Here is a 12012-nt window from a genome sequence, read left to right as displayed (position 1 = left end):
GTTATCCTTTAAGATGCTTGCGCTTCACGCGAATTTTAACAGCCTTCTCGCGTGCTGCCACCAGACTGTGACATGTGCTGTATACTACTCTCGGAAATATCACTATTTTATTGTATTCGATGTCTTTTTGTCATGACACCCAATAAAGGTGAAGTCGCTTGATACTGACGACACGCTCCATTGTTGTGGACCGCGATCTGTCAACAAGTTTGTCGGCACACCTCAATAGTGCGTTGCGATTTTTACGATGGATAAAAAATATCGAACAATGAATTTGTATCAAATTTGGTATTTCCCAAAAGATTTCATGTTTGGAATCATTCCGGATGTTAGAAAAGGTTTACGTTTTGTCAGTTTAATCGAAAGCATGAGCCTACGAGTGGTATAACACCTTCAAAGGCGGTCGGGATCTCGTTGAAGACATGCCTCGTTCTGGATGACCTTTCACCTCTTCAACAGATGAAAGTAAAGAAAAGATGAAGGCTATGGTTTTTGGAAATCGTCAGGCAAGTGTTAGAGAGATGACAAGAGAATTCGGCATCTATTGCGTTCAAATGATTTTAGTGGATATTTTGGGTATGAAAGGCATTCTAGCTTGACTAGTCCCGATAAAGCTGAATTTTTTTCAAGAAGAGTACCGCAAACAGGTCTTTTGGACTTGCTTGATCGTGTGAATACCAATCCCACATTCATGAAGAGCATTATAACTGCCGATGAGACATGGGTTAATGAGTTTGACATGCAAGCAAGTCAACAATCATCGGTATATAAAAAAATCAAGATGATGCTCATTCTTTTTGCTGAAATTGCTGCTCCGTGGAACCCGTTTTCAGTCAATCGAAGAGATAAAAAAAATTCGCTGGATATGTTGAAGGCCATCCCAGAAAGTGCAATGAAAAGTGTTTCGGAAGTTGGAAAGATCGTTGGCAGCATTGTATTACATCTGCCAAAGCAATCTACCAAGCGATAGTGATCCGACATCGTCGGTTCCGACATATGAGCAGCTTCTTGGAGAGAAAAGGACTTGAAAAAAGTATAGCTCAAATATATATCGTATACTATATACCGACAAACAGATGGACATGAGTCTATACAAACTTTGTAAGATCTCCTACCTTTCATTCTGAGTGTTACAAACTTCATGAAAAACTTAATATAGTCTATTCACATAAATATGGTATCCAGAAGTAGTAGATATGTGAATATATTCACGGGACTTTACGGGACCGAAACTCGAAAAAAATTTCAAACACTCATTGAGCATTAACAAAGTTATACTTGAACAATTTCAAACTGATTTAATAAATCAAAAACAGGTTTGTGTAATGTAATAATCATTCGCTTTCAATATAATTCCTTAGCCTCCTGCTCATTCTCTTCAATCTTAAATAGATACATGGCAATAAACTCATCATATAATTTATCCTTCTCACGCAATTGCTCTTCCTTCGAAATCTCATCAAGCAACTCCAGCAGCTCCTGTTGCTCCTCAACGGTGGTTTCAGACAGCGTATCCCACAACTGCTGAGACGCGGCCGCGAACTCGTCCATGAAGCTCAAATACAAGTTGTCAAACTCCGTGACATTCTTCTTGGACTTGTAGAATTCGTCTGAGATCAGTTGAAAGTTGAATTCCGGTTGTAGGGGTTCCAATTGGCGGCGCAGCAATTCAATTTGCAAATTGTTCACTTTGAATTGGCGCAGCAATTTACGCTTCATTGTGAAGTTCGTGTACGAAGTGCCATCTAGCGCTTCCTGTACCTGCGCAATATACTGCTGCATTGTCTGATTGGTGGCTTCCAACAGTGTTAGCGGCATCTCTTTGCTTAGGTTGCGGTAGACATTTTGGGTGACGATCAACGCAAGATCGGTTGTGTTGAGTACGAGACGTTCGACGCGTTGGATGAATGCTTGTAACTCTGGATTGGCTGGCTGAGCGGTTTGAAAGCCGGCAGAGAGGAAGAGCTGTGCAAATGAAGATAGTAGAGGGATTACTACACAAATAAAGATAAAACGTTTTACTTAACCCTCGTACGCTCACCTGCGTGCAGATTATTGAAAGAATTATTAGCCAACGAACCGTCATTTTGCTCGCCACAAACGTCTGGATACAGCGCAATGCAAAGACTGAAACCAAAACTGGTCTGACGTGCCAACTTAAAGCGTATTCTTGTGGGTTCTTTTGCATTGTAGTTGTAACGAAAGCAGAAGAAAGCGAGTTAAGGATTAACGTTTATAGTATGTACTATACATACATACGAATTTGATAACAAATTATTTACGAATAAATGCGACTTTGAATTTGCCTGCAAATGTTTATCGTTCTTAAACGTTTCGACAAAGTTAAAAAAAAAAGTTGGAAACTTTTTCGACACTTGATCAATGATCTATAAATGTTCTTGAATATTCGCATTTAAGTTAGATAAAAATAAAATTTTAGAAGAGACTGAAGTTGATTACGGAAATGGTTTCTAGGGAAGATTAATGCTAAGAATAATGGTTTTTTGATACTCACCTGTTCATAAAGGGTATTTTTTAGACGTACGTCCATTATCTTCTCGGACTTATCTGCATAAACAAGCGACCTCATATTCTTCTTCTTTATTGACGCAGACACCGCTTCCGCAGTTATAGCCGAGTTTACAACAGCGCCCCAGTCGCTCTTCCAAGTCCTTCTTCACCTGGTCTTTCCAACGGAGTGTAGTACTTCATATTCCTCTACTTCTGCCGGTGGTTACTGCGTACAGAGCTGGAGTATTTCCATTCATTCGGAGGACATGACCCAACCAATTCTCTTAATTCACTGAACAATGTCGTCCTATGTCACAATGCAGTATTCGCCGTTGTCAATACGCAAAGGACAATAAAAAAAAGTGAGTGGCTTATAGAGTCTGGTCTTTGTTCCTCGAGAGAGGACTTTACTTCTCAGAATGTTCTATGACTTCGAAGTTATGACTGTCAACAGAGACGTGGAGCCAAGTCGCGAGTATGACGACTGTTTGTTTGGTTCGCTTCCGCAAGCAGAACTAACGACGCGGTTGTTGAGGCCAATGGTATAAATATCATCGGCGTACGACGGCAGCTGTACACTCTTATAGAAGATCGTACCTTCTCTGTTTGGTTCTGCAGCTGCAATTATTATTTTCTCCAAGAGTCTACTGAAGAAGTCGCAGGGAGTCGTTTGTCTGGAGCCTCGTTTGGTATCGAATGGCACGAAGAGGTCCTTCCCGATCCTGATGGAGCTTTTGGTATTGCTTAACGTTAGTTGACAGACAAGGCGGCATTAAGGCAGCTTTGAAATCGAAGAAGTGGTGGTGTGTGTCGATTCTCCTTTCAGTTGCCTTTTCCAAGACTTGACGCATGGTGAATATCTGGCGAGTTGTTGACTTTAAAGGCCTAAAGCCACACTGATAAGGTCCAATCAGTTTTTTGACGGTTGGCTATAATCTTTCACACAGTACGCTTGATAGAACCTTATATGCGATGTGGAAGAGGCTTATCCCACGGTAGTTGGCGCAGATTGGGGGGTTTCTCTTTTTTGGATTGGGCAGAGCACACTTAAATTCCAATCATCGAACATGCTTTCGTTCGACCATATTCTGCAAAGAAGCTGATGCATGGTCCTTATTAGTTCTTCACCGCCGTATTTGAATAGCTCAGCCGGCAATACGGCGACCCCTGTCACTTTGTTGTTCTTCGACTGGGTAATTCGAATTATTCATGGAACGTCCACTCCATCATCATCGATTGGGGACTCGCTATCGACTACTACCATCTTTTTAGATCTGCAAATGCGTCTCGCTTCCCTCTTCAGCTCTCGGTATCTATCCCATCCCGTACGTGTTGTTGTGGATTGTAATGTTGCGAGGTAGACAGTCTGTTTTCTCTCCACTGCGAGTGCCATTCAATGTATCAGCTGTACGTAAGGAGCTTGAAATGCTGTCCCACAGTTTCCTTATAACGAGTTGGTGATGAATGCTCTCAGAGAGTAAGAGAGCAAGTCAAGTAGTTCGGCTGTCTGTTGCAGCTTCTCGACGTCGAACCTTCTTTGTGTTTGTTGATATCCTAAACAAGCGACTTTTCATCACCCCAAAAAAACCAGTTCAGTGATATTAAATCGCACGATTTTTGAGGCCACGTCTCAGGCCCACGATGCGACATAATGCGTTCACCAAAAGTATTCTTCACAAAATTGATTCTTTCGTTCGCTGTAAGGTATGTAGCGCCATCGTGCTGAAACCGATTCTGAACCACATAAAGATCCATCAATTTAAAAGCGAAAAAGTCGTTAATAGTGGTTCTAGCGTTCCCCATCGACTGTAACATTACCAGCTTCATCACTCACAATGCGATCATTGTTCCCTCTGATTAGTTACTATGTTTTACTTGCGCTTGCTAGGATGTAGTGGCCTAACCGCATTACAATCGTACATTTGCGCAAATTACAGTTCATACAAATATAGTACATATGTATGTTTATAGCTGCCTATAACTAAGGTATAGTCAACTGTTAAACTGTTTGGAATGAACTTCCAATATTAACATACGAGTATATAGGTACACAACAACATCCTTCATAATAATATCCGTGTGTTCTTATGTTTATGTGTACTTTAGCGTATGCTATGCTGTGCGGTGTGACGTATGCAAATCCAGGTCATGGTTAGTTAACCGCTAAGGATAAATTTAGCGCACCCATTTGGGTTACTCGTCGAGAAGTCAAGGCGAGTACTAAAAGCTTTCCCACAAATATTCAACCATTTTAACAATGAAACTCATTTCTGCGGCAATTTTCTCCATACAGACAAAGGACAGCGTGCATTCTAACGGCTGCATAATATTTTTATGTGCAAATATATATATGTACATATGTATGTATGTTAGTTTTTTGGGTACTGCCGTATATAGCTTCAAAAATAATGACGAAAAGTTTAGTTTATTTTTAATCCACAAAAATAGTGTATTACGATAGCATATTCTTGGTTGATATTTTTATTACAATATGTTATTGGGTTTTCAGTGGTCTCTACTGCGAATAAAGTACGCAAACATATGTACTCATATCGAGAGACATCCCCATTGGAATTTTTTATACAGTTTAATTTGCGTTTTGTATTTTATATGAGACGAGTATTCTTTCCTATATTAGAGTGAAAATACCTGAGTTCACTGACTACATATGTGCTTGAGGTTCGAGAAGGCGTGTTTGGACTCACTATTAATTTCATCCAGCTCTTTTGTGGTGAGATTTGCCTAACCAAAGTGAAATCGCTGGAAACTGTAAACCTGGTGAGGTTTCAAGAAAAAAACACTCTTGTCGCAATATCATCAGACTAGAAACGAGAAGAAGAAACGAGTCAGAGTTCCATTCTGCTCTTGAGATCGAACATTGGACTACACTTTGTGTGAGTTCGGGCAGCGTTGGTTAAATATCAACACTCGTGCGATTGTAAGATTCCTTTGATTCAAATGTAGAATCAAGTTGGAGTAGATCCAACCGAATATTGCTCAATCAGCACACATGCGGTGCAAGGAAAAATCTTTACGTACACCATTTTGCGAAAAGATCACAACGTTATATTAAAGACTCCTCTGCTTTTCTAGAACTAAGTTATGTTAGAACTATTTAGCTGTTGTATCTTCCACCTGGCAGGAATTAAAATTTGGCGTCTCAATTAATTTATGATATATTCAAAAGCTTTATCGGTATTACTGTTTTAATATAGAATTTCTATTTGTTAAATTATTTCTAAAATTTTATTGAATTGATACACAATAATCTAATGATTTCTTTTTCTATGTTGAGCCCTATTTGGAACGTTTTATATATCGTAAATATAATAATAAACTTTTGTATAATTGTTTGGTCCATCTGAGGGACACTTCGTCCTAATACATTTAAACGAGATTGATGTTAGGTTATATACTACAATGAGCAAAAACCAGTAAGACTTTGATCATAATTCTGAAAATCTTAACTTATTATTCAAAATCTAAATTGTCTCCATCAAAGTAATTCCCCTTGGCCTATATATACTTGTGCTAACGTTTTTTCCAATCCTCGAAACAGTTTTTAAAGTTAGTTTCCGGAATAGCCTTCAATGCGCCTGAGATTCACGTTTAATGACTTCAGTTGACTCAAACCGGTATCTCCGAAGCGGTCGTTGGAGTTTACTGAATAGTCAGAAGTCACACGGAGCTAAATCAGGCGAAACCGTTAGTTGCGACATGATATTGATTGAAAATTTAGCGAAAAACTCTTGAAGAATCAATGCAGTATGCGACGGTGTATTATCGTGGTGCAAAAAACAAGAGTTTTCGACCCATTTAGACCTCTTTAACGAATGTGACACTCAAATAATCAAAGAAAACTGTCAACATAACATTGATTTTAAACCTGCTTTGAGGTGGTTATTTCGGCTTCGGTTCACCTTTGTTCACGGTAAAAGACTAATCGCCAGTAATAATATGTTTCATGGTATCCTGGTAGTCGGAAAGCATTGTTTCACAGGCGTTAACGTGACGCTCTTTTTCGAAAAAAATTACCAACGAAGATATAAAAACAGCAACTGCGATTGATTTTATTCTAAACTGGATTCCATCATAACCCTATTCGGGTCTTATAATTATTCTTGTTCTTGAATTAATTTTGTTACAAAGTTTACGATGGATACAGTGAGGACAAATTCACAAAAAAAATTATACTCAACAGCCGCAAACGGTATCACAGTGATACGTAGTGAACGGCTTTGAACTTTTGAAGAAGTTTTTAATAAGAACGGCAAAATCCTAGCAAAATTTTCACAGAAACAAAAAACTCATTCCAGGTGTTCAAAATGGGCGCCATCCTGCTGCTGCAATTGTTTGGTTGGAGCCTTTTGTAAAGACGTTACACCGTGAAAAAACTGTGTCTAAAGGACGTTATAGAAGACATAGTTAAGCAATGAAATAAAACTTTCGTGGAGAGCATTGAATCTGCTCTAGCACACAAGATATCTTAAAGAAGCTTAAAAATAATATATTTGGTTTCATAGCTACGAATGGTTAACCGTCGGAAAATCTAGATTTGAATCCATGAACTACAGTTTGGAGTCAGAGTTGAGAAGGCTGCGTTAGGTTCTCCAAAGGTGTGTTTTTTGAGATATTTCAATGTCAGTTCGACAAGAGCTGGGCAATGGAGGTGACAGTGACAAGATGATTCCAACTAGTTTTCCAACATACAACTTCGGCAGAGAGTGTCTGAAAAAATACGTGTGAGCTTTTTGGGAGTTTCCAGCCAGTAAACCTACAATTGCGGCGAGATTAACTTAGCTAAGAGCCAGGGGTTCATAGGTGCACAAGTTCTGATTGTTGACCTCCGCTTTCTGAGCTCACTCACTTTAAGCGCCAAGCTCTAGAACGCAAGAGTACAGCAGAAAACCGACTCGCTTTCAATCTGATGAAATTGGAATAAGAAGTCAGATCTTTGTGTTTCTTATTGTTAAATATGCAAGATAGTATGTTTTAATTTGAGAATCCTTAGGAACCAACAAAAATGATACTCATATTTATATAATATCCATATGCAGATACATTAGAAATGGATATGTAATGGACATAGTTCGAAAACACAATAAGATGGGCATTTCCGTTACTGTGCCTTCATCATATTTGGAAGATGCTGTATGCTTTCTGATATGAAACCAACGCATTTTCTACCGACAATTTATGCACGAAATGCATTTTAGTCAAAGCATTCTCGGAATATTAAATATTTGGCATAGCAGAATGAGCGAAAGCTACATAAATAAACAGAAATATGCATGCCATGAATAAAAGCGACAACACGACACCACCCACACATGCACACACGCCTGTGATATATGCAAATAAATGCTTTGTCAGACTTAAGCAAAGTTGCATTTGCATTTGACACAAATACTATCTCATTTAATATCGCCTTACAGCTTTTATGCGACGAGTACTTGGGGCGAATGCTCAGAACAAAGTTAGTTGAAGGCTCTCTTTTGATTGCGGATTAATATGACTACAATGCTCATGCATATTTATATGTGAGTGTGTGTGAGTCTGCTCACAAACACACATATCAGCATATTAAAGAAAGAGACTGCATGCTCCTTAAGATAATTGCTGCTGTGTGTGAAGATATTTACTATCGTATGTCGATCTTGGTCTGTCAGTGCGGACGGCATGTCATAAAGCCTACGGCCTTTGACAGCTTTATACACCCATAAATACCAGAGTTGTGCGTTTAATCACAACATGTCACAAAATCACTTCAATATATTCAAAAGACAAATTCATTAAGTCCAACATTATTATTTTCATATGTATTTGTGGCAGTAGTTGCAGTGCGTGTTGCATACCTTAAGGCGTTCAACGGCACGCAGTCAAGGATTTGTGCAAATATGAAATGCAAATACTGCAATTGTTTATTATTCAAATTTGGTATTAATGGGAAACGAAGATTAATAGGAAGGCACAGGACATGAAAATGCAATGGAATTGTGAAAATATAACTGGAAAAGATGGTGACAAATATTTGGCGCTTTGATGATTGTCGTAGCTTTGTGTATTTGCTACGCATCTAAAACTCAATTGGTTAGATATTCGTATAAAGGGCTAAAGGAATTTTAAGGTTTTGACTATCAAACACTGTATGTTTTAGCTGCGGCTGCAATCTTTATAGCCTCTCACTTAGATCAGTATAACTTGAGCTGAAAGACGTCAATGCTTTGCAAACTTTAAGAGCGAGTTTCGTACATTATCTGGTCCCTTGACCTGCGAAGCTCATAGATATCTAAGAAGGGTTCTAGATAAGACCGAACAGACACATTGGAGGTGCTCCATCGTCTCTCTCATGTTCACTTAATGTTTCTAGATGAATCGTGCCTACTAAAGCTCATCCGCCTCACATGTGATGATAATAATTTGTAAGCTGTTATTAGACCAACAACCGTTCTGTAGTCTTTTCAAGACCTTGTGAGTACGAACCTGCATGTCTTTAAGGCATTCCATTTCGCACTGATCCGTCTTTCAGCCTTTTGGAAAGTTATAATAAGTATAATTTTTAGTGAATTCCGTATTTTCTTTAGTAGTGTCATCAGCTGTTTCGTTTTCCAAATTACATTAGTATGTCCTGAAATCCAGTATATATGCAGCCGAGTTCCGGCGGCCTCATGTACGGCCTCTTTACTTCAAAGGACATTCTCTGACGTAATGCGATGTGAGATTGTCGCCTTAACTGTAGTTCCCTGCGATTTTTTTACTCGTTTGTATGAAAGTTATGAGTTCTTTGGACAGTGGTTCGCAGTAACAAAGCACCATTAGTAAAATTGACTTGAATACCTATGTGTAACACCAATACATGAAGCCAGTTGATAAACCTCATGTAGCCCCTAGCATATTCTTACTTTGCATATAGGGAACGACTGACCTCGTTGGAACATCAAAAAAAAAACAGCAAAAGTACATTATATCTTTACCCTCGCTTTGAGCTTTCATCGTTTATATCCGTCATATCTTTGTATCTCAACAAAACTAACTGATAATGTTACTCTTTAGAAGAAAAGGATGACATCGACTTAGAAAGTCACTCGCCACTATTCCATATCCCCGTCATTCTGTTTGACTTTATACCGTATAGTGCGACTGGGTTGGGAGATGTCTCTATACAAGCCCATGCTACGTTCGTTACCTTTTATATTTTGAGATTTTCAGTCTACATAATCGCCTAGTAGAGTTAGGCACCCATTGGTCGGTTTCACACCACGCTTACTTTAGTGAATAATGCATATCTTCTCATCCCAAGAGATGCCGTATAGGTTGCACCGAAGATACTATTGCTGCTGTGAAGCAGAATATCGAAGAATACTCAAATAAGTCCATTAGCCTTTGCGCGCAAATAATTGGAGCGGTGCTCATCCACTTTATTCAAGATTTTGCAGAAGGAGCTTACAAAGCCCAACTCATGAAAGAACTAAAGTCGAAAGACCATCAAGCCGGTCCGACGTTTGGAGAATGGGCCAAAAACGAGATAGCCACCGATTTACAAGAAAATTGTATTCAGCGATGAAGCTCATTTTTGTTTGAATAGAATAACAAATAAAAATTGTCGCATTTGTAGTGATTATAATCCACAAGCCATTATTGAGACGCCGTTACATCCTCATAGAGTCATTGGGTGGTGTCTCAATGAGCAGAAAGGATCACAGGTCAATATAGTTAAAGAGAATGCTATATTGAATGACTATATATTTCGCATTCCGAAACAAGCTGTTGCCTATATTCTAAACTCAATTCAGCAGCCTTATGGATTTGGGCGGACACTGTCAATATACCGCCCTATATTAGTTCTATTAAGCGTAAGGCAAGTCTCTACAAACATATTAAACAGTTATCGTATACTACAAACCAAAAGGAAGCACCTACGAATTCATCGTAAATTCAAGTGATGTCGTATCCAACCACAATTACAGTTTTCTTATACACATATACAAGTATAATAATCACTTGCTACTAACGCATTCACAAGGATGCTGAATAAGCAATTTCAAAGCACAGTTTTCGGCGCTAAGGCAAGCTAGCAATGGCTATTTATTAAATTTATTTAAATTGTTTATTAGGTAGTCAAAATTAGGTGATGAATGATGCAGTTAATTAATGTCAACATGAATTTTTAATTTAGAATTCCTGCTAGTGTGCAATTAAATTAAATATTGCCTCCATGAAATATGAATGTATACAAATCGCTTGCCACTACATGTGACATTAATTATACAATTTGGTTTTGCAACAAATTTTGCTGAATTGGCTTGAATAATTTTATTTATTGTTGTTATATTTACTCACAATATTATCATTAAAGTGTATGAAAATACAGTAATCATATGCATGCTTTAATTATACAAACATATTTCCATTAAAAATAGAAGCTGAATGTATGGGAGTAGCAATATTTTGTTGGGGCAAGAAGTGTAATGTTCCAAACAAACACTTAATTGCTCGTATGAAGTCATCGCTTGCTCCTATTAGTGCTCTTGTGATGATGTATTATAGGTAAGGTGGACACGAAATTTGGAATCTGCAGTGTTTTATTGAGTTCATAAATCACTTAAGAAATAGTACATACATAACAAGTAGGGAAGGGATAAGATCGGGAACAACCGAACAGTTTATACTCTTGCAACTTACAATAATCAAAGCCAGGAAAATACCTAAAGGTGCAAGCCGTCAACCAGCAGATCGGAATCCAAGCAATTGTATATGAACTACCATAAGTCAAATCATCATAATCCACAAAAATTTGAGTTAGAGAGTCAAATTTTCTTCCACAAATCAAAGTCTCTCTAACTATAAGTTTTTTTGTGGATTTTGCTGATTCGATTTAAGGTAGATTATCTGCTTTCATTGCCATGCAGCATGAAAAAAAGTCTCATAATACTCTAGGCATCAGTTACTAGATCACCTCTGAAGGTCCTAGAAGAGTAGGAGCCCTTTCGTGCTTTTGAGCACTACTCCTGTCGGCTAGCTTGTCAAGCTCTTCATATTCACGCATTTTGGCCTTTCTCTTTTTTTTTTTGCCTTTTTGAGTTTGAAATGCCGTCCCACAGTCGGAGACAGCCTTGATGATTTTGTATGCTGTAATCTAGTACTACAAATAACCATATTTGAGGCAAGGCGTAGTACCATTTGAGGTTGTTTCCTCGTGGAGGCTGAATTTACCGACTGTTGGGTCAAACATACCTTCTTTTCCCAAACTGGCGTTAAAGTCGCCAAGCACGATTTTGATATCGTGGCGGGGGCAGCTCTCATAGTTGCGCTCCAAACGCTCATAGAAGTCATCTTTGGTCACATCGTTCTTCTCTTCCGTCGTGGTGTGGGCGCAAATCAGCGATATGTTGAAGAACTTCGCTCAGTCATTTTACAGTCAATCGCACTTCTTCGGCGGCGGTGATGTCTTTACTCTTACAAGGATATCTACCAACTGGGCAGCGGCACCTTCCCAATTAA

At 38.6% G+C, this 12012-nt stretch overlaps 1 protein-coding gene across 1 annotated transcript; it reads right to left on the bottom strand.

Annotated features, from left to right (window-relative positions):
- Positions 1-1344: 1344 nt before the first annotated feature.
- Positions 1345-2113, bottom strand: LOC105233268 (uncharacterized). The gene is made up of 2 exons (XM_011215306.4): positions 2042-2113; positions 1345-1965 (listed from the first exon to the last, which is right to left on the bottom strand). The coding sequence occupies exons 1-2, from the start codon at positions 2084-2086 to the stop codon at positions 1345-1347; spliced, it is 666 nt and encodes a 221-aa protein (XP_011213608.2). The 5' UTR covers positions 2087-2113.
- Between the last annotated feature and the right edge of the window lie 9899 nt (positions 2114-12012).

This window comes from Bactrocera dorsalis, chromosome 1 (assembly GCF_023373825.1).
Source record: "Bactrocera dorsalis isolate Fly_Bdor chromosome 1, ASM2337382v1, whole genome shotgun sequence".
NCBI classification, from domain to species: Eukaryota; Metazoa; Arthropoda; class Insecta; order Diptera; family Tephritidae; genus Bactrocera; species Bactrocera dorsalis.
This window is presented reverse-complemented; position numbering and strand designations above follow the sequence as displayed.

Bases quoted from the DNA above. Each gene is read 5' to 3' on its own strand.
- LOC105233268 (XM_011215306.4), bottom strand. From the start codon at position 2,086: ATGACGGTTCGTTGGCTAATAATTCTTTCAATAATCTGCACGCAG. The intron at 1,966-2,041 runs GTGAGCGTACGA...TCATTTGCACAG, and splicing joins TTTCAATAATCTGCACGCAG to CTCTTCCTCTCTGCCGGCTT.